The sequence below is a fragment of the Macrosteles quadrilineatus genome, unplaced genomic scaffold (assembly GCF_028750875.1).
Source record: "Macrosteles quadrilineatus isolate MER2022 unplaced genomic scaffold, UCM_ALF_1.0 Scaffold_3__2_contigs__length_128488019, whole genome shotgun sequence".
NCBI lineage: Eukaryota > Metazoa > Arthropoda > Insecta > Hemiptera > Cicadellidae > Macrosteles > Macrosteles quadrilineatus.
The window spans coordinates 52,023,039-52,047,515 of NW_026542596.1; the positions used below are offsets into that span (position 1 = coordinate 52,023,039).

General features: G+C 35.8%; 1 protein-coding gene and 3 non-coding genes across 5 annotated transcripts in view; 2 read left to right on the forward strand and 2 right to left on the reverse strand.

Moving 5' to 3' along the window:
• Positions 1-52: 52 nt before the first annotated feature.
• LOC128988683 (RING-box protein 2) overlaps positions 53-24,477 on the reverse strand; it is a 103,468-nt gene continuing 79,043 nt past the window's right edge. The window contains exon 2 of one of the 2 annotated variants that reach the window (XM_054410216.1): positions 53-290. In XM_054410216.1, coding sequence (XP_054266191.1) covers positions 106-290 — 185 coding nt within the window. In that variant the 3' untranslated portion in view covers positions 53-105. Of the gene's footprint in view, positions 291-825; positions 921-24,477 lie in introns of those variants that run through there. The other variant, XR_008490412.1, reaches the window with a different exon arrangement.
• Positions 5,295-5,366, forward strand: Trnaw-cca (transfer RNA tryptophan (anticodon CCA)). The gene has a single exon. It is a non-coding gene; the product is annotated as a tRNA-Trp (tRNA).
• Trnar-acg (transfer RNA arginine (anticodon ACG)) lies at positions 6,908-6,980 on the reverse strand. Its single transcript has one exon. It is a non-coding gene; the product is annotated as a tRNA-Arg (tRNA).
• Trnar-acg (transfer RNA arginine (anticodon ACG)) lies at positions 7,754-7,826 on the forward strand. The gene has a single exon. It is a non-coding gene; the product is annotated as a tRNA-Arg (tRNA).

Consider the following 24,477-nt stretch of genomic DNA (forward strand, 5'->3'; position numbering starts at 1 on the left):
TTTAGAAAGCAAAAGTACACTAATGTCAAAGAAATGAACTTGATAACTCACGTACATTGAAAACAATTTTATTACCAACATGACACAAAACATATTTGCTGTGGGCTACTTGCCCATGCGCTGGATGGACCATTCTTGCTGGCAGAGGGGACAGCGATTGTTCTGCTTGACCCACAGCGACATGCAGCAGTAGTGGAAACTGTGGTTACACTCTCCCCACACCACGACACAGTCTTGTCTGCCGTACCTCGTGTCTTGCTTGCTCTCTGCTTGACAGCGTAGACAAGCATCTACAACACAAAACACTCTGATAAGTGACATGAAACTGTGGTTACACTCTCCCCACAACACGACACAGTCTTGTCTGCCGTACCTCGTGTCTTGATTGCTCTCTGCTTGACAGCGTAGACAAGCATCTACAACACAAAACACTCTGATAAGTGACATGAAACTGTGGTTACACTCTCCCCACACCACGACACAGTATTGTCTGCCGTACCTCGTGTCTTGATTGCTCTCTGCTTGACAGCGTAGACAAGCATCTACAACACAAAACACTCTGATAAGTGACATGAAACTGTGGTTACACTCTCCCCACACCACGACACAGTCTTGTCTGCCGTACCTCGTGTCTTGATCGCTCTCTGCTTGACAGCGTAGACAAGCATCTACAACACAAAACACTCTGATAAGTGACATGAAACTGTGGTTACACTCTCCCCACACCACGACACAGTCTTGTCTGCCGTACCTCGTGTCTTGATTGCTCTCTGCTTGACAGCGTAGACAAGCATCTACAACACAAAACACTCTGATAAGTGACATGAAACTGTGGTTACACTCTCCCCACACCACGACACAGTCTTGTCTGCCGTACCTCGTGTCTTGATTGCTCTCTGCTTGACAGCATAGACAAGCATCTACAACACAGAAGGGTGGTATAAGATTGAGTAGAAGGGGTCTTGGGGAGGGGGACCTAGTAGCAGATAGCACATCTTCCCTTAACGGAAGACCTTCACCGGGCACGTCTTCCTTCATCGGGCGCATAACAGAAGTTACCTCCGGGTCACTACATTTTTCGTTATAAGAACCATAGTTTGCGTACCTCACGCACCTCTTTCGCGGAATCGGTTTCGGCTACTCTAACCCCTTTCCCAGTTGACAGTTGACCTTGGGGAGTGGTTCGTGTCACTACTGGAAGTGTGCCCTAAGATGTAACAGGGTTCCCGGAGTTTCGTGTTCGCCCTTGTGTTTGACCTTATTTTGCGATATTATAAAATGGATGAAGAAGAACGAATTGCGGAATTGTTGGCTAGTGTTGAAAGGAAGGATAGGGAACAAAGTTTAGTGGAAAGACCACTAGACCACTTATTTTGGTGTGTTTGTTCGGGAACTTTTTTTCGGTTCAACTCACTTTGTTTTCGGGACAAAATGAGTAGTCCTTCTAGAAATGATTTGTTTCATTAGACCATAGGTGTTTTGTTTCATACACTATTATAATTTTTTCTAAGAGCTATGACAAAATGAGTTGTCCTTGAAACAAATGACAAAGGTGTTTTTATGTCATACTACTGCAGTTTTTTTCTAAATTTATATGATATTACTATTTATGTACAAAAAGTAAGTATATTTTATCCACAACACTTATGAATTTTTATTGTTTATTATCTATAACATTTTCTATTCTATATACATCTTAACCCTCCGAGTGTTATGTGTCGTAAAAGCGACTCATAACACATCCGCTGTAGTGTTATGTGTCGCTTTTGCGACTCTCAAACACTGTTTACGGCGACGGCTCTGGGACTGACTGAATCGGATTGAACTGGATTGAGTTAGGTATGGTTTTTTTCAGCAGATTCAGAGCTTTCTCCTGATGTCTGTTTCTATACGCTTTTAATTAACATAAACATGCTTTTTTACAGTTTTATTGCTATTATAAAATGTTTTTTACTCATCATTGTATAGTTTTTGTACTCCCGGAGGTAACTTCCGTGAGCGCCCTTTGGTGTTTAAAGCCGGGTTTTCCTAGGCACGTAGTCGGCCAGCAGAGAGAGGAACGCGGAGAGCGGAATTGAAATTATAAGGCATTCCGCTCCGCTTCTAGGAAAACAGTAACATTAAATTGCCTAAGACAAGTGGAGTCCGCTCTCCGCGTTCCTCTCTCCGCTCGCCAACTCCGCGCCTAGGAAAACCCGGCTTTAAAATCAATGCACCCGACGGAAGGTTAACATCCTAAAAAACTAGGTTCTAGCCCAGAAGGGTTTTGTACATTACTCAAGACTAGGACTAGAGGGTCAAAGCATTATCAGATTTAGCTAAAACCCATCAGTGATTGGCAGGATTTGAACCAAGAAACTTGGGGACTGAAGACTACCACGCTCTACCAGCTGGTCAGCTTGGTCCCAGTACAAACCATACTAAGATTGACTCATATCTAAGCGTTCTGAGACGATAAAAAATTGAGGTCTAATAAATAAGAGATCTGATACATTGCACTTAGAGCCTTAGAGACAATTGCACCCCCTCCTCCTTCCGTGCAGGGTAATTGTTCTCTTGCTTGTCCCCCAAACAAACCTGAAATCCCTTGCTACCCTGCGCCCGAGCACACCTGGCCCATCTACTAAGGCGGGCCTGGAGTCCTGGGTGCAAAATGTACCAATGTTCTGAAAATAGTTCTCAAACAAAACTAACTCGAAAAAAAAACTAGAATTGTTTTTTAATGTCCTACTTTTATGTTATGTAATTGAATTTAGTTGGTAGTAATAAATGTAATTCAAAATTACTTAAATTTATTACTACCAACTAAATTCAATTATATTTATAAAAATGTATGATGTTATAGTGACACAATCTACACTACCCTTTTTGTACTACTCTAGTGTGGCACAGTAATGCCTTTAATCTATGCAAATGAAATTTACACATTTTTCTATTCAATGAACTCTCTCTGATGAAGTCACGTATTTCATATTTGGGACAAAATAGCAATGATATGTTTTGAGTTGTGTGTTTATTTATTAGCCCCAAGGACTCTAGTTCTAGTTTTCATAAAAGCTAACTGAACTAAATCTTTTTTTCTATAATTCCTAACCAGTCCCATGGCTTTCCTAAAAACACTAATAATATTAGGTGGTGGACCTTTTCCATACGAGCCCCAGTATTTTTTTTCTCCTTTTTTTCCAGGTCGTAATGTTAGAATTATCTACAAATCCTCTGTAAGGTTTGGTTGGGTTAGAACCAAAGAATATATCATTGCAGTTATGCAAGATTGATTAAATGCAAATTAAGGAAAAACACACTGTTTAGCATTAGCAATACAAATTTTATGCTAAAACAATACCTATGAAGTTTTAACCAAAGTGTACATCATAACTGGGTATCTAAGTGGGATTGAGTATTGTTACATACAATTACAAACTATATTTGTACGTACAGTAAGTAGTATATATAGTGTATAGTAAGTAGTTGTATTGTTTTTGTAATGGACAAGGTAGAGAGGAACTGGTGGGGATGGGACCTAACAAAACCGAGCTATACTATTTATTAGTTAGTTGGTATATTTTTACAAGTAATGTTACAGTGACCAAAGGCGTATTAAGTTAGATCAAAACTGTTCCAAGTATTCAGTTTTAACCGTCAAACATAAAAACATCTCCCGTTTGGGGATAAAAATTTCAGCGAACATGCTTCCTGTAAAAATGCTAGGTCACCGTGAGGAAGCTGGATAGGCAGCCCACAAGTATATACAGTATTTGCTATAATGGGTGGTACTCACTTTACTTAATGGTGAATGTTTCAACCAATTAGTTGGCTGGGTAAGGTGATAAATTGAAATCTATTAGTCAACATCTGTCTTAAGACTTCAAATTCCTTGCTCAAAACTAAATTCTAATTTTCTTAAATTTTAATTAAATTTTAATTTTATCATACTGATGGTTAATTTGTTAAGATCTGAACAGAAGAAGGTAAAGGTAGTAAAGTCAAATATATTATTGAAGGGAATTTGATGTTCTTATTTACAACCCTTTATACCCAGCATTTATTTTTAGGGTGCATCGTTTAACAGTTAACTTGTCAAAAAAATAAAAAAATCTATAAATATTTTGTAGTAAATAACGCGAAAAGCATACAAGATATCGAAAAATAGTAAATGACAAACTTGCTGGCAATTTAATAAGCTTTCATTTTGTGTATAGCCATAATTTCGTTTGGGCGCATGATTTCCGAGATTACAGCAAAAAAACTGAAAAAAAAACTGTACTTTCAAGCCTCCCCCGTCCCACACAGCACAAGGGCTAGAGGCAGGGAATTTTTGTACGTTTACCACCTAACTATAGGGACTTAAGAAAGTTACGAAGTCAGAAATTGTGTTTTAAACATTTCCCACTATATCATTTTTGAGCATTCCTTGCCTGGACTAAATGTAAATTTTACATATTTAGTTTTTTAGCAAATTTCCCATAGGCCTATAGGGAACAAGGTATTACCGTAGGTCTCATGGTAAGACTTGGACCTGGGACCGATTTACTTTTTCATTTTGATGTCCCTAGAAGCCAAAAAACACCATCCGTTCAAATTCATACATATGTCCGGTAGCACGATAGCTCAAGCAAAAATAATTCGACGAAATTTGGTACAAACGTGTAAACCTACGTTTATTCAAACGAGTTCGCGAACCAGTATGATCGATTGATCGGACCATGGGAACGCAACGGGGTTTTATGGGGGGATTTATGAGATAAAAATTGGGTTTTCTCGTTTTTGACCCTCAAAACTTAAAATTTCCCATATTTTCTCTAGACCATTTTGAAGAGCTTAAAAAACAAACAATTTAGTATATTGAAGTGTTTTCTGTATAAAAGCTCAGCTTTTTGGTTCCGGAGAAAATTGTAAATTAAAAATTCCCATGTTATTCTTATGGAGGATAAGTAAACTGTTGTAGTTTGCTTGTTTATTTATATATTTGGATCAAACCTGGCAAATCCATTTATTTTATACTAAGCTATTAATATTTTACTAAAAAACACACTTTATTGCCCTCCCTGTAGGCAGCAAACTTAATAGGTACTCATTAAACCTAATGTTATTTGAATAGATTTAATTAAAGATCAAATCAGGCAAATGGAAATTCACTTAGTCTGCAGGTTTGCTGCGGCCGGGGTATTTTTTTATTTTCATAGCGGCCCTGAATATAATACTGTAATAGAATACTGGGGTCGGCGAGACAAGTATCAAGTAATAGCACTAGCCGCTAGTAGCGCTGTAGACGCTCAGCTATGGATTCCCTCGTAGACCTCGTGGCGCAACGGTAGCGCGTCTGACTCCAGATCAGAAGGTTGCGTGTTCAAATCACGTCGGGGTCACTTAACTTTTTGTATCGATCTAAATCAAAATTATAACTCTATAACTATTTTCAGCAATATGAAATTATATAAACGTGTTCAAATCAATTTTAAATTTGCATTATATTGAACGACAGCGATTTCGATCAATATTGATATATTATGTTAAGATCGTTATTACTTTGTGAGTAAAAGTACGGATTTGTTTTATGTAGGGGGGGTTGATGTAACTGTATAATGGGAATGTGAATGTAGACCTTATGTCAACTCGAATAAAATAAAGTCATTAGGTATATCAATATGAGATTGGGACGCCACCTAGCTAGGTGTGTGTTTTTAGCCAAATAAGAGTGAAGAATGATGTGAGATGATCAGTGTAACTATTTCACTAAGCTGTTTCATCAGTCAAGCCATTATAATATTATATATACATAATAATGATATTTAAATCCAGGAAGATAGGCCCACTTTCGAACCATAAAAGCTACGGGCTTTTCTCATGATCGAACCGGCGAATTGTACATCGTACAGCAACAATAACTAAGAAATCTGAAAAGGACGAGATTGGTATGCATTAGTGGGTGCTGAGCTGAGTCTATCAATAACTTCACGTGACTCGCATAGTAGGCCAAACTTCAATAAGCTTTACAAACTTGTCACTTGTATGAAAAGAATTATAAAAACTCGTTGAAACAAGACACTTTTGCGTTAAGTGAAAATCAAATTAAACCTTTAATTGATTAATAATACCCCCGCCGCAGCAAACCTGCAGACTAAGCAAGCGAACCTGATTGGATTAAAATGTCTCCTTAAAATATCACATTTATTCCCTCTGCAACAGGGAGCGTAAAAAGGTGTTTTATTTGCAAAATGTTGATAGTCAAGCAAGAAATAATGCATCTTCCAAATTTGATCAAAATATGCTCATAAACAAGCAAACTACAACAGTTTACTTATTCTCCATTATAACGCTTCAATATACTAATTATTTGTTTTTTAAGCTAGCTACAAAATTGTTTGGAAAGAAATGGTTAAATTTTATGGTTTTTTTTGTCAAAAATAGGAAAACCAGTTTTTACGCTATAAAATACCCCTTAAAATCCTGTCTATAGTCCGATCATGCTGGTTCACGAACTCGTTCGAATAAAATGTATGTTTACACGTTTACACAAAACTTCATAAAATCGGATCATTTTTACCCGAGTTATCGTGCTAACGGACATATTTTTATATATGAATTTGAACGGATGGTGTTTTTGGCCTCTAGGGGCCTCAAAACGAAAAAGTAAATCGGTCCCGAGTCCAGGTCTTACCATGAGTACTACGGTAACCTACTTTGTATGGTCGCCATTTCAGAAGAAAGTATTAAAAAGAAAAATAAAGGTAATAGCTTATTTCCTATATGGGAAATTCCCTAAAAACCATTGTTCCACTTAAATATATCCAACGGTTTGAAAAATCCAAATATTTTATGGTATTAAATTGAGAGAACTGCAAATGTTTATTATATTAATACTGCGAATATATATTACCGTACTGCAAATAAGTTTGATTAAAATTTTCGACCCTGCCAGGATTCGAACCTGGAATCTTCTGATCCGTAGTCAGACGCGTTATCCGTTGCGCCACAGGGCCCTTGAAAACTGGGATGGTGGACGAGCAAACGGACCCGGGCTTTTAGGGGCACTATTTTTTTTAATGGCTATACTGTAGCAGTAACAGTATAAAGAAATGTAGACAACTCAGTGTTATAACTCAGAAACAACCCCGAATCAGAACAGATATCCGTGGAAACACCTTTCGCAGCATTTCACGGTTTATAAACGTGAATATGGGGTGATGTTGCCTTAGTTTATCCCTATCAAGATAGTTTTTAATAATTCAGATTTAGGGTAGTGGTTGATTTAAGTGTTGAAACAGTCCTTATGAAGCACTGAAGTTAAGCAACTATAGGCTAAGAGGATATCAGCTCAATATACTTTTACGGCAGACAAATCTTTTATGAATGTGTTTATTCTGAAATGCTCATCATCGCCTTTGGCATTGTTAACATTATTGGTTAACGCTCCAAACTCAATTTATTATATATATTAGGATTGGCGCAATTGGCTGACACCCTACCAATTATTGCAGGATGAAAATATAACAATTTAGCTTTTACAATACTGAGTACAAAGAATTAGGGACAAACATTGAATTGTTGTTTTACTGAAAACATGTAGTTTATTTACGCATAAATAAAATCTTAAATCTACAATTTGGCAATATTTTTATCAAAAGATTTTCTCATAATTTTAGCCCCCTTATTCCTAACCCTAGCTGTTTGACTAATTGTTTTAGACAAGTCTTTGTGTCCGAAAACCGGTTGCCAAGGGCCGATTGTTTTGCCACCCCAAACGTACACAAGAGGCCCTGTGGCGCAACGGATAACGCGTCTGACTACGGATCAGAAGATTCCAGGTTCGAATCCTGGCAGGGTCGATGTTTTTGACGATTGTTCATTAAATCAAAATAATAATTACATTTCAACCAGGATGCAGCATTTTTCTTAAAATTTTGATTTATTTAATAAATAAATAACGTTTCTTTTCAAGTTTAATTTTAGTTGATGTTAAGAGGTTTCAATAGATTGAAATATTAATTACATACAATTATATGAGCAACAATAATCAGAATTGTTCAAACGGACGGTTTGCATCGTGTTTAATTCCGTCACACAGTAACGAAAGGATTTATAGTCAATGGTAACGATTAACTGTGGTGTCTATGTTTGATTCCCAAAGAATTTATAAACACGATTCTTGTTGGAAATTCACTTTGCCTTTGCCTTATTAAACCAAGAATTATTTTGGAAAAAAATATAGCCGTATTACTACTTTTTTAATCTTGACGCAATTTGAAATCAGGGTTACTTTGCATTAATTAAGCACCCCTTGGTCCTTATAAATTAACTGTTCAGACTTATATTACACAATTATACCAACTACTAAATTTCAAACTGCACAAAAAAGTATTGACCTTGTCATGATATCAATGTTGAAATTTACTATCCGTAGAATGAGGCAAGTTTTTCGTTGCACCTTAACCTATTTGGGATCACAATACAACCATCTTTCTTTAGGATAGAACCTATGCATGGATCAATGCAATCTATAATAATACATTTTCCTCTTCAGAAATATAATACAGAACTCATGTATCACACAAATCGGATGCGCTCAGTTATAAATGAACCAAAAAATACATTTATTCATCAAATATTAAAAAATAATTATCAATAACCCCTGTTCAACGGTCTACATTTATTTTTTATCCATCAAATCTCCCTCCAAAATTGACGCCGCGTTTCTGGCGGGTAAGTTCAACATGACGTATTGTTGTGACGCCGACTGAAGGGCTTCACTTGCGTACAAACTATAAACAGGCTAACCAACACCAACACTACACAAGGTCAATCTAACTTGTGACTGTTTGAGACAACACTGTCATTGCTGCTTTCCTGGTCGTATAAATCTCTATGACTTGCGATGTAAACATGCGATTTGGGGGTCAGAATACTGTATCAGTGTAATTCTGTTCGTGTGTTTATTTGTTTGTTTGTTTGAAGTTCAATCACGGATAAACCACTGGACGGATTAGCCTGAAATTTGGCATGATGATAGTTCACATTCCCGATTAACATATAGGCCTATTTTAATCTCAAAACTCCTTTCGGGCTCGGCCCCAGTGGCTCTGTAGTTCCCCATGTTAACCTTAGGATTATGTATATTTAAAGGGAATTAAAGAATTTAGTCAGCTGTTTCAATTAAACAATCTGGTTCTATGATATGCAATAGCATTAAAAAGTTATAAAGATTACCAACAGGGTGCAGCACTGTTATTTTTTGCATTTATGACAACAGCTTCAATCTGTCAAAGTAGGATTGTTTACAGTTATATTTATGTTTTAAATTTAATGAATAATTTGTGATATTCTGCGAATGTTTGATAATTGTTTTTCTATTATTTAGATGCAGTGTTAGAACATTATGGCTAAGGTAGATGTGTTATTCTCTAAAGTAGCATACAATAAATTTAAAGAACCAAATTTGATCAAACTTTGTCCGTTCCAAAATGGTGTATCTCTAGCCCTGGTAGTAGTGTACGGTAAGGTAACATTATATATTTATTAATAACTGACATTCCAGGAGTAGGAATGAATTCTAAACTTTGTCCTCCTACATTTCAAACGCAAAGCTTGAGTAAGATCTCAGAGTAATATTTATTACTCTGAGGTAAGATATAACAAAGCATTTTATACTTACAGTATATGCCAACCCCGTACGAAGGACTGGTACTCTGCTAGTTATCCATATATTTTTTTGAAAAATTGCATATTTCGGATTGTTTTTAAAACCATTTTTATAATTCAAGCTGTACATTTTATGACGTGTTGTAACGTTAGTTCTGTGAGCATCTGATTTACAAAATTAAACAGTTTTAATACAAATCCCCCTGGGGTAGAATGATGGGGTAGTAGATCATTGACTATGGATAGATCTGAGCATTCCGATGGGTCTGTTAAAATTTGTCACCTGTTTTAGAATCAAAAAGGAACTGAGTAGAGTCAGTGATAGAATGGGCTGATGCTAATTGATCATTTATGTGGGATTCGCTACGTACTGATAACATAACCATTTCATGTAACTTTATCATAATAGAAGGTTTAGACTCCATTAAAATTATTTAAAAAGATTAAAAAAATAATTTCCGATTGATTTAAGCTTTAAGTAAAATTTATTTTGATAAAAACCACAAAAGTATCAGAAAAGAAACACGATGTGCTACAAAGCAAGCATCCGTCGTACGGTTTTCAATACTACATATAAGACTACTACATACAAAAAATACATACAAAAAATACATACAAAAATACATACAAAAAATACTACATATATTTTTTTTATAGCTACGTTGACAAAGCGTATCCAAGTAACTTGTGTAGTAACGTTAGTCTATAGTCTGTGATTGTGTACGCTCCTTCATCACATAGCCAGCAAACGTTCGACATTCCTGCATTGTATTGTGGTCATTCTATGTATACGGCGTCGAGAAGGGAGCCTACCAGTAGACCGACAAGATACTTGGTCGTCTGGCCACTAGACCGTCTTTTTTAATTAAATAGATAAATACTGAAAACCAGTACGTCGACAAGTTATTTCATCGTCATTCCAGTTGACCGGCCTGTAAAACTAAATTATTATATACGAGAAACCTACTTGTCGTCAATCGACCCGACCGACTTACCACTTGCTCGTCTTTTAGGTGGGGATAGGGGGCAGAGTGGGAGGAGCTAACCGGGGATTACCCAGGAGTTTGAGGCGCTTCTCGTGGTTGAACCACGTCGCTCGAGGCTAGAAGCCAGTCTTGCCAACTGAAAGTAGCCTAGCTCCGTCGAACACTACACATTCGGCGTGTTTATACAGTCTGGAGTTTAGTTGACGTTGGCGCGCAATTCTAATGGATAGTTTCGTCGTTTCTATAGCAACCGTGAAGTGACCTCGTTCTCGCGCATTCCTCTGCCTTTGTATTATTTAATCTGCTTTGAAAGATAAGACTCGCTTATGTGCATTGACTATTGAATCAAATAACAATATCATTAGGGGGTTTTGATCGTTTGTTTGGATAAAACTACGTACCGTATATTGTAGAATTACATTTGTAGTGTGGTAATATGGTGTATATATATAATATATAATTAATACGCTACATGAAACTTTGTCGGTTGAACTCCTCCGCCATTTCTTAACCGATTGTATCCATTGACATCTCATTGGAAAGAGCGTGTCGCGTAGATTTGCCAACTGGCCTTACATTTTTTACAAAGTCCCTTGGGTTCTGCCCCAGTGGCTTTGAAAGTTCCCATGTTATCCTTATGAAGAACATAATTGTTTACATTTTGATCAGCTGTATAGTTTAATTACTGTTATTTATTTTTCGATTCAATGAAACGCATTGAGTAAATTTATTTACTATTTGAGTTTGTGTAAACATAACCCCCAAAACGAAAACGGACCGTGTTAGTATGGTTGTATCTTGAATTTATATATTTATCGTTGCTTTGTGTCGCTATGACAGATCGTGTTAGCATGATTGTAACTTAAATTTGTGCATTTATCGTTGTTTTGTGTAGCTATAATTTGTTTATTTGTTGTTTTTTTCTTTTAAATGCCTCCGACGCGACAACAACGAAACATAGAAAGGAGGCGTACACGTCAGCACCTGACCCTGGACAATCTCAACTATTAGGTTACGAATGCGAGCTAACACTACCCCTAAAAGACTTTTCGTTCTCAATTTGACCCTCTATCAATGACATGTGTTGCCTGTACAGCGAGGCATTTTGAGAAGGAGAATGCCAATGCCAGCCGGAATGCTTAAGGTTTATCAATAACGAAGATCAGGGATTTAGGTAATCAGGGTCTGAGTTACACAATGGTAATATTTGAGTTGACTCTTTTTAAACTCTTTTTAAACTTTGAGTTAAACTTTTTTAAATATGACTGTTATTGGTTTTGAAATAACCCCTGTAATACTTTGCAATTGCTTGAATTTGAGCAACATGTACACTAGTATATATATAGGACCTGTGTATAATTTTGGGTAACATGGAGGTCAATTTACCTTGTGTAGGCCTATATCAAAAAAGTTTAATATCCTAAATTAATCCAAACGATTCATAGTAGCCAACAGGCACAAAGTATTGTAATTATGCAAGATGTTGTAAATTTCAAACATGTGTAACAGTTAAGTTTACTGCAACAGTAGTTCGTTAGGATTGCCTATTTAAGTAAGTTGTTATTAGGTGTATAAGTCGTTCATCAAGCGTCATGAGAAACGAAATCTGTTATAGAAGTGAAAAAATACAGTTAATCAAATGGTGCTGTATATAAAATATCTGCAAATAAAATTAGAGTTTTGTCTGTACACTGTTCAGAATGACATATTTTCCTCCTCGATAAGGGTTTACCTCCTCGCAAGTTATGTCAAAAAAGGTGTAATTGTAATTTTACTAAGAAAATTAAATCCAAAAAAAGGACTGGTTAATAGAACCAGATTAATGGCGAAAGTTATGAATGATGAAGTCTTGAAATTATTACTTGAAGTTCAGCTGGAAAAAGAGTGTTCCTCTAAAATTCGTCCTCGAAAAGTTGGTCTTTATCTGCTAGAGCTGCATGGGGAATTGTACGTAACAATTTCAAGATGCCGCGCTTTTGATGATCTAAAAATAATGGTTAAAGAACAACGAAACCAAGGTCATTTGGCTGAAGACGTTAGAGTGTTTACAAAAAGACATGGTATGTGAAGAGTTTCTTATTTAACATTTTAAAAGTAAGATAAACATTTTAACTGGTCTGTCAGTCAGTATTCTAAGCCTACTCTGTTAAAACCTTTATTAAAACAGTATTGAGCTTAAGATTTTTATTTACGGTTAGTTAAAAGTTAAGCGCTTAAAATTATTCCTTTTTTTGTATTGAGAAGTTAAAAGGTAATTAAATTTTTTTAATGATTTTTAAATAGGTACTGTATAGTTAATATTAACTGGAAACAACTAGTCTATACTAGAGTAACAAATTACAAAATACAATACAAAGGAAAAGGGCATTCCTATGAATGCTATTGAGCATTGATTATTTAATGTATTTTGGTTTTATGATGTATTACTAACCAAAGGAATACTTACTAACCAACCGCGATACCAGTGACTTAATAACGGTCAACAGATGTTGGGTATCACGAGCTTAAAGGATCGCTAGACAAAGTTGCCCGAATCGCATGGATGGTAAAATAACTTCTGGCGATGTCTAGAGAGATTGTTATTTAGAACACATGAAATCCTTTCTATAACATAAATGTCGGCTAATCGTGTGATTCCAAGTACTTTCGCCTGATTTGAAACATATTTCCAAGCCCGTGCCAATATTACTTGTTTCTGTTCGAAAAGGCCATTGCTGTGAGAATATCAGGTAAAACTAACATAGAAACTTGAAAAATACAAATTAACAATAAATTGGCAACATAATAAATATGGAGCATTACTGATATCGCAAGTAAAACAAAAAAGACTTAACTATATAAGTAATCGCAATGGGAAGAGAACGCGGAAGAAAATAATGTCTGTATTTGCTGTATATGCTGTGTATGCTAAGATCTGTATAGTCCTTGCCTTATATAATTGACAAATGCTTATATTTGCTCCAAACAAAAAAAATACCAAACCCTTCAAATATTTAAGTTGACGGGAGCGGGACCTACCACTTTTAAAGAACGCCACCGTGTCTGTCATCCCTATTCTCTTACTTAAGAACACCCCTAAAAACCTTCACCGAATAGGTAAGGTACTATCGTAAAAATAACGAAGAACTTATATAAATCAGTTTTAATTTACAATTCTCTGGACGTACATCACTGTGAGAACCGAAGTCTTGGGGAAAGTCCACGGGTGCGGGACTTGCCACTAGGGCGGTCAATATCTTCAAAAGAACGCCACCGCGTCTGCTTTCCCTAACTTAACAACACCCTTATAAGCCCTAAATGAATAGAGACTATCATAAATATGACAAGCACCTTTTACAACTTCTTTCCATTTCCAATCAACCTGACCTGTCCTTCATCGGCGTGAGAACGAAAGTATTGGGGAAGTCCAGAGAAGCCTAGAACTGCGTAGATGAAAGAGAAGCCGCGTTGGATGACCTTGCCACCCCTTCGCATACCTTCATCAGCAATATCTCATAGTGACTTTTTACAACGCAATTTTTGTTGTCAATTTGTCTGATCTGAACAATTTAAATATTTCAAAATTAACTAAGCGAATAGCTGATTATAATTGATTATTTTTATTGGTATTTGTGTAGCCACAATATCCGGATTGAGCGTAGTAAACGAACATCAACCAGGACGTGTTTGATTGATGCGAGCGAGCTCATCTTGAAAATGAAAGAGCATTTGACATTAAACCACAATAGGACCACATGGTATATTGGATTAAAATTTGCACTGGTTATCAGTGTTCGTTGACTTTGGAAATAAGTCAAACGTCACAGTGTCTAATGCTATTCAGAAAACATTCCACATAATTAGTTCCACTATTCGATCAACTTGAAATGCTTACATTTCTTAATAACGCTGCCATTGATTTTTATCGTATTAGCTCATCTAGCCAAAAATGACAAAAGTAAGATATTATCATCATTGTGTCACGCACAGTTTAAATAGACACAGTTTAAATTTCGATCATAGTTAGTTGTAATAAACATTATGAATCGGCATATTTTGGGGTAGGAGTTAAGAATTTTATATTTGAATTTCAACGCAAAAAATCTTTTAAAATCAATATTTGATTTTCTCCGTAATTTTCTCTCTACAGCTTAAACCATACATTTTCGAAACTTTGAAAATACCAAAATCGTATTCCTCACCTACTAAAACATACATTTCGACATACGGATCAATATATTTGTACAATCCGTTCCTTAATAAAAACCTATATATTTTCATAATCGTCGCGCGAAATATAAGAATTTGTATTGACCTTATGGCTACATTATCGATCATAGTTGTAATAAACATTATGAATCGGCATATTTTGGGGTAGGAGTTAAGAATTTTATTTTAGAATTTCAACACAAAAAATCGTTTAAATTATATATTTGATTTTCACCGTAATTTTATCTCTACAGCCTAAACCATACATTTTCGAAAGTTTAAAAATACCATAATCGGATTCCTCACCTATTAAAACATACATTTTGACATACGGATCATGGTATGTCCGATTCGTGGTTTAATTCGATTCGTTACAAATTATTCAATTAAAATGCAATCAAAAACTACTTTCGGCCAGATATTTGGTTGGAATGTGGAATATCTTAGCTATTGTATAAAATTATAGCTTAACTAGTGTACATGTTGCTCGAAATCGAGCAATTGCAAAGAAGTACAGGAGTTACATATAAACAAATGACTTGTTAAAAAACTAATAACAGTCATAATTTCCGATGATTTTAAAAGAGTCAACTAAAAGATTATTAACTAATGGAAATACTCACAATTTACATAACAGTCCTATTCCAGTTTAAAGGGTTATTTTTAACTATCAAACTGCCCATGGACGGGAAATGGTAAGCTTACAATTTAAGTCAAAATAAAAAGTCTGTCAGCTTTTATAATGTACTGTACCTAAGTTATTTAGCCAATTTGTAGACAATACGGTGTAGGCTACAAACTCTACAGAACTCTCATGCTTCCATGGGGAGCAACTAATTATTAATATTTAATTCCTGACAACAGCTGGAGTTTCAAAACAATGTTTGTTTCCCGTGTTAATCTTATGGAGAAATACGAAACTTTAAAGGGTCCCAGGGCCTCACTCTCTAATTATTTACCTAAAAAGAAAGTTTCCTGCACAACTTCACGTTACGCTCTTTCCAATGACACCAAAAACATGTCAATCGGTTCAGTAGTTTCGGAGGAATAATTGTCACAAAAATCCTGCTTGCGTATTAAATAAGTACGAGAGCACGCCCCGTGGTCGAAAAATCGACCAAAAGTATGTTTTGTACAACCTTCTCTATTTTCACCCCACACTGTAAATAAAACATGTGATTGGAATGTCTTCCATTTGTTTTGATTTTCTGTTTATATTGTGTTGTTATTTCGTCATCACCATAGCAACCCATAATACCCATGTTAATTTTTTTTAATTTCAAATTCATTTTTTGTGCTTATTTTTGAGCCTATTTTAATTTATAAAGGGATTCTGCACACCTACAGGAAATTAGCTTTCTAACGGTATGCGTAGATTTTTCCTACGATACACGCGAGCTGAGAAAAAAGGTTTTAAAGAAACATGCTTGCCTATTAATATATAGATAGATAGATGTGACTGTGGACCCAATTTTGTACTAAACACACGCTGTTGTTTGATCTCGAGTATCCGACCCAGTGTTAGCATCAAGAGGCCAAAAACTAGGAACGTAGCGCCAGCCACGTCCCTTTCACTTTCAGCAATTTTACAACCCTCGCCAACCCTACACATCCAAAGACAGAGAGAGAGAGGGAGAGAGACTTCTGCATGTGATATACCTTACACGTCACAAAACTGTATTAACCCTAGATCCAGTACCTCTGCTCCAACTAGTATTATAACATTGCCGTCCAGGAATCTTTAAACATATAGTTTGACAATAATTGCATGGATAGTACAGCCGTTTCAACAAGGATTTATTTACTATATGTTCTTAAAACTGAAATTAATTAGAAATACTATTAAAATAAATTAAATTAATTAATTTGATGTGAATTTAGCTTTAGTTAACAACACTCATACAAGTTCATAAACATAAACCAAATACAATTTTTTTAATAGAAACGATTTGCAGGGTCGTCCAGATGAACTTGGAAATAGTACCATAGATAAAAGGAGTAGACATACTCTGTCATACATACATGTCTATACTCCTTTTATCTATGATAGTTCATTAGAAAATCTGAATATACAGTAGTGCCGTGCATTTGAAGTACTTACTCAGAACACAGACTTACTTGAGGACAGTTAAACAATAAAACGCAAAGATCCACGGAAGTAAAGACTACATTATTTAGTAAAAAAAAAACAAGGATGCGTCAGTTAGGGCCAGTTAGACAATTGAAGTACACAGAATTGAATTACCATAGTATTGTCCACGCAACAACGTGAGAGGATAAAACATGTACTTCTTCAATTATAATTACATGTTTCTGTGTAAAACCGAAGACGTCTACAGACTTTACTAAGAAAAACTTCTCCCCAGTAACACAGGCAATGGGAATTCCTTCTTGACAAGGTTTTCAATAGGCCTACAACAAAATCATAAAACAAAAGATGTTTCTCAGGCTAAGTAGCACACTGTGCACTTCAGCAAATAAATAGTTTACCGAGATAACTATTGCTTACCAAGACAGCAGTGTCATTTAAGGAGAAATAGTACAAACTAATGTCACCAAAAGTCTAAATTCATTCTTTATTTTATTTTTTTAAGAGAGGGAAAAATAGACAACAAAGCTTTAAATAACCGGTATTATCAATTTGTATTTATCTCTCAATTGAATAAATGTAACGGTAGTTACCTCACCACTGTTAACAATATTTGACCCTCCTATTACATAAATATGTTAGTTAATTTAATATTCAAACTCGTGTACATGTTGCTCGAATTCGAGCAATTTCAAAGTAATACAGAATTTATTTCAAAACGAAAAAAAGTAATAATCAATGAGTTTAAAAGAGCCAACTCAAAGATCACCAGTGTGTAACTGCTGGAGATACTCACGATGTATATACAGTAATCAACATTTCCTGTAAATATTTTATCATATTTCATAAATTGGTATTGCTTTTTAATGTTTCTACAAATGTTTCCTGACTTATAGCTGCATAAGGTTGTCCATGTTTATCTTATTTATTGATAAACCTATGTATGGCACCACCCTTGTCGCCAGCAGTAAATTTACAAATTTCAGTAATTTTTTAATAAAGATAAACACTTTTTTGATCATATTAAGGACTTCCTGTTGTCTGTAACAATTTTATTTGTTCAATCGGCGTATTTTTATTTATTTAGCTAAATAAAACATTTATTTCATTGAAGTAAACTAATATAGGCCTATTTATATTCACTGTACTGTGTATAACAAAATATCGATTGAGAAACAAACAATTACACGTAATAAGAACCTCGCTAGTCCGCTGCATTGTGATAGCTGAAAATCGTCGGAATGAAAACCGCCGCTACAAGATACAGAAGTTGGTACGCCTGCAGTGCCCTCCACAGCTGCGCGCGCCGCTGGCACTGCCGCTCAACACATCCCCACCTAAAAGACGAGCAAGTGGTAAGTCGGTCGGGAGGATTGACGACAAGTTGGTTTCTCGTATATAATAATTTAGATTTACAGGCCGGTCAACTGGACTGACGATGAAATAACTTGTCGACGTACTGGTTTTCAGTATTTATCTATTTAATTAAAAAAGACGGTCTAGTGGCAAGACGACCAAGTATCTTGTCGGTCAACTGGTGGCCCCCCCGTCGAGAATGCTTTATACGCTAAAGAGCAGATGTAGTACCTAAATCATTGTATATCATGATACCTTCTTACCTAATGCCTGTACTTTCTATTGAATAGAAATCAACATGCAGCTATTTCTATTGAATTAGGCCTACACTGTAAGTACAACTTCATAAATTAAATAATTAGAAGAGAATAAGTTCGTTTTTCATAGTTCAATAATGTCACGCAAAAACGAAACATACGGATGTGTTTTGTGATACAATATCATCACATATAAAATACAGAAAACATAAGCAGCCTTTGAGTAGGCCTAGAAGGAACGGATAGATACTTTTGTTGCAAAAATATCATAAACTTTTGGCCAAAACTCTAATTTTTCACTAACTTAATAATGTACAATTTGACATTCTAGATATGGACGTCATGAAGTTGGAAATAGTGTAGTTATTTGTATGACCTAGTTATTTGGACGAACTGTTGTTCTAATGCCTGATAAAATTCGCTAAAATTGTTTGATAGTTTAGTGATTTTTTTTAAACAATGGTGATTAGTATATTACAACTTTATTTTTCCCCTGTGACAAGTACTCTATTACTCTATAGGTTAGTCAGCCTTATTTATTAAAGTAAATTTTAATTTTTCTTTCCAAATAAAAATTGTGTACGTTTTGTGAACTTACAAGAGGAAATAACAGCATAGCTATGAAAATCGGTTTCATAAAAGTACTACATTACTTTTATGAAGTTACGGTTATGGAGTTTCATAATATAAGTTTCAAGAGACAAACATATGTACCATGCTTTATGGAATTGAACAATAATTCCAATTGAGCACTATATGGACTAATTCTTAAAAACTATTCAAGCAGATCGAGAGTTAAGCAAATTAAACATTACGAGGCTAAACAGCAGAATTAATTCGAAACTGATAAATCATCTCACAAGTATCATCAATAATGGATATTAAAATTGCAAAACGAAACCAGAAAAGGTACAAAACAATCAGCTGGGGTTTCTGCAATCTTGGATCTTGACGTGAAAAACAACTCCATAAAAATATGTTTACCGATTAGGCTCGCCTGTAGAATTAATTTTAGTTGACATGTGCCCGGCCTTGTGAGCCGCAAAAAGACGAAGGAGGAAAAAGTTGTTCTCGGTTGTAGAGGGGGGGGGGGGGGGGGGTAATGAGCCTGACAACTCTTATGATGTTGATGAGGTTGCAAAACTACATGGTTATTGGCATGGCGGAATCTATAAGGCCGGTTTTATGCACCGACAAAATGTTGCAGCGGCTCGGCGATCTCTAAATACCCGCGAAGGTTTAGAATCCAAATAAGTGTCGCACGCAGTTCAAGTTCTATTGGATCAAATGTCTACTTTTACGCACCGCGACAGTACTATTTTTCATACTCCACGTGGTATATTCTCCATATATTTAGAAAAAAGTTCATATTTCGGATTTTTTTCAAAACCCATCCTCACCCTCTGATAACAGGTAACCTGTATTAGGTGAGAACAAACCAAAACGTAATATGAATAAGTTCTTTATCCTTTATTTGCGTATCTTATGTAATGACTTTTTCAAGTGGGTTAACCTAATTCAAGCTGTACATTTTATGACGTGTTGTATAGATAAATAAATAATAACGTTAGTAAGCATCAGATTTACAAAATTAAACAGTTTTAATATAAATCCTCCTGGGGTAGAATGATGGGGGAGTGGATCATTGACTATGGATAGATCTGAGCATTCCGATAGACCTGTTAAAATTTGTCACCTGTTTTAGAATCAAAAAGGAACTGAATAGAGTCTGTGATAGAATGGGCTGATGCTAATTGATAATTTATGTGGGATTCACCAACTGTTTAAACAATACAAAATGTAAAGAATTTTTAAAACTATAAAACCTGTCGTGCCACAACAAATATAATAACAGCGAAAATAAAGGAGAAAAATAACACGTTTACTCACCCCGCGAATAGCAGGTTTAACCACAGACAATAGACCACCATAATATTAGTATATTATCTGTGGTTTAACTAAGTGCCACGCCTGGTCTATATTAAAGATGGGATTTGTAATTTTGTATTCAAATGCCATTGATACTACGGAAATAATCAATTTTACGAAGAAGGAGTTGAATGGGCGAATGATAGTTTACCTTTATTGTGCGTTTGACCAATTTGAACAGGCTAAGTTAAGAAAGCGTTGTCCGAAGTAGGGCAAATCATATAAATTATAAACCCTGCGAAAAAGATTAAATGAAAAGGAATTCTATATACGGGTGTAACGTTCTCAATATTCTATTTCAACAAACCTCTTGTTGAATAACAACAATGCAAGAATGGAACAGCTGATCTGACAATTAATTACACTTGTTAAACAACTGACATTGTGACATCATTTCTTTTATGCCAATTTCTTACTAACTATAGGCCTAATGACGAAAGGAAGTAAACTTGAACAGAAGGAACTTCTCGTATATAGAGGTTGCTCTTTCTCCACAGTTATTCAACGCGAGAGTACCTTTTATCATCCACAACCACAAAGTTCAACTGATAACATTTTCTTCACACATACCAGTCACATATATTATACACTACAAGTAGACATTTCCAAGATGAAAGCTGAAGCTAGCAAGTATGAAAAGACCTTTCAAGTGAGCCATCAATGTGGTAGATTGGTTTTCTTACAAAGCGTTGACTATTTATCTTCATACTTTATACTTTATCATTTTAAATGAAATGGAGACAATACAAAGTAGGTATTAAGCCAAGTATGAATGGAGATGAGTGTAGGTTGAGTGGCGCGATCTTGTATAAAATCAAGAAATACGTTTCGATGAAGCAAAACTGAAATGACACTTGTAAAGCATCTTTTGTGTTAAAATTCAAACAACACAGAAATCAAATCGAAAAAAAAAACTGTATACATAATTTTAACAGCAGAGTAGGCCTACTCTATGAGTGGCTAATTTGACTGTCTTATTTTAATTTAATATCTAAACGTGGTCCATATAGATGGGATATACAAAGGTCAATGGTTTTTATAACACAGCCTACCAGACGTACCTAAATACCAATTAGATCTGATTTCTAAAAGTATCCTCAAGACATCTGCAATTGAATTAATTTCACGGACGTCACACGAGAACAACTTTTTACTCCAACCATAAAAGGAGCGAAATTTACTAAGTCTATTTTCCGATCGATTTCTTAGAAACCCGATCTGCCGTCGACGGCGCCAGTGGGACCGGCGTACCGTTGTGCAATCTGTAATCTCGTGTGCAGGGCAGGGTAGGGAAGGACTACATTACTGTAGCTAGCGGCAAGGTTCCCCGACGGAGGCTCGCCCCGTCAGCCAATCAGAGAGCAGCTAGGGACACACCTCCGCGACGTTGCCACATTTACCGCACTGGTATATACGATAATTGAGCTGATACCATACTTATACGAGTAGTACCATAATTGCGAGTACAGAAGTGGAATGAGAGTTAACAAGCAAGTGAAGGTCGGAGACACACCCTTCTCGTCGATGTCGATAATGTACAAAACCGTAATGGTTATATAACTTCAACTATAATGGTTAGCGACACGTATAACTTACTGTTTATAACTAGCGGTTGAACTTACTAAGTAAAATATATGGGATTTTAAGAGTACTTGTTGATTAAAATAAATATACTCCTTATCCCTCTAGAGGGCGCTTGAGGAGTTTTCCTCCGCCACACTTGTAGTTTTTGTTAATATAAATTATGCATAATGGGTGTCGGCAGTCGTGTCCGGCTCCATACTTCACGCACCTAATCCCGGGAATGCACCTAAGCTATTTTTACCCCCAAATTCCTCCTTATGTGGTTGTCAGTTGCAATTCAGTTGCGAGATGTCAGTTTACGGAGGTTTTCTCCGCGTGCGCCCCATCGCGTAAATGCTGCAAAATGTATTCATTGATTCGGCAAAATGTGTAGTGTAGTTATTGGACATGACTAATGCAAGGAGGAAGATGGTATATGGCCAAAAGTTGAAAAGTCAACTTGATGATTATCGCCTTATCTACGACCTTGATCCATTATGAATTATAGCCTTTTTTACATAGAAAATGCACAAAAACAATACACAGAAAAAAGGGTATCATTTGTCTTGTTCTAGGTTCAAGAACAAACTTGCTGAATAATTTACAGCCTTGTTTAGATTTTTGGTTGGTAAAGTAACACATAGTTTGTAGATGTAAAATGCAACCAGATTCCTTCACATCACTTAAATTACCTTCAGTTTTATTTTAATTGTGGATAGACAACTCTAAGAGTGTGTGCTCATACGTTCTCATGACGATCTAGGCCCTACGATAATTTTACAAACTGGTACAATTATATACAATAATTGCTCAGAAACTTGGCAACATCACCAGAGATAAAATCATGCACAGATGGCTGTGGAATTTTCCACAGCTCTCTCCGCAATCAAGGTCAAAAGAAATATTCGCGATAAGACAAGTCCACTATTCGCATGTCACTGATTAATCGTGGATTCAAAAGACGCGACGGCGCGGCGCGGTGCCTACGCACGCGCAGATGCCATCTCATATTTGCGCAGAACAATGGAGCGGCAGACACAATAGAACTGTCGGAGTCAACGAATTTTGATTTTGTGGATTACATTTCTGCAGTTTTGTTTGTACTTGATATAATAACTCATACAGATACGGGCAGACGAGTGGAATTAGTGGTCACATAGTAATCGGATATTCGCTACTACGCACGTCATTTCTATCCGGAGGAGAGCCAGAAGTGTCGATGGTTCATAAGCCGTTACACGCTACGATAAAACTTAACGATTGTATGTGAAAATTATCGAGAAGGGTTACAATAAAGGATTTGGTAGCTGGCCACAGCTAAGGACATGTGTTGTGGATAAGAAACAACTTGTCTTACAGTAACCAAGCTATCATCATCCATTCAACCCTTATTCTTCACTCATCTTCGCTCCTAGTGTCGTATACTCTTTACTTTAAGACAGCTATTGCCTTGAATCACGATAAACATGTTAAGTTAACATAAGTTATTGAGGAAGTCCCTTCCCAGAAAGAGTCTGTATTGTACAAAAGCTGTACAAGAGTCTGTACAAAATCTGGTGATTTTTATCAGATACTGTAACGAGGTTGGACCTGAAAAAATTGATAACTAAACCATCCGTTATCTCTCTTATTTTATCTGACAAGTGTGTCGAGTCTTTCTTAATTCATCGTCAACTATCATTGATGAAATAAGGGAAACTTTGCTATTATTTGTAGTGGTAAATTTCAAAAAGAAATAAATCAGTTGGGTTGTTAGAACACCAAAGGAGGATGCAAGAAAGTTGTAATCACACTTATAAAAACACATATGGCATTTGTAACAAAAAGTATACACTTCAGCAGATTTTATGAACAGATAATATCACATACCTTTAAGTAAAAAGTTACAAATCTGTAATGATGTCACTTTGGAAAAATATTTTTATTGAATCATCAAAGAAAGATCGAGTACGCTTGTTAGAATCGTTCTCTTCGTTACAGCCTGTATTATATTACAACAGACTGTAACAATTCCTGAAATCTTGATACAACTAGAACTAATTACAACGACTATGAGATGTCCACTAGAGTATCAAGAATCAAAGATCAGATTCTGATACCGTAGTTGACACACGTCACTGCAGACATTTCAGGGTTTGACCAGTATATCCTGTTGAGGTACAGTATACCAGTATACCACATCTAATCTCTACCACAGGCTACTTGACACTTGGATGCCAACTAGTCATGACTAATGCAGTGAGGAAAATGGCGAAAGGTCGAAAGTTAAAGACGTTGCTACTGGCAAATTATAATGCTGGCTGGGTCTGAAACGTAAACAAGTATTGTAAACTGCTAAACGAAGGTTGGACATACTTTAAAGGATAGTGGGCTTAACAAGAACAAGTTTACAGAAGAAACAGTGTTACATGTGTTGCTAATTTAATTACGAACTCAGTCGGTTTCAGTCACGGAAACAAATACTACTTTATAT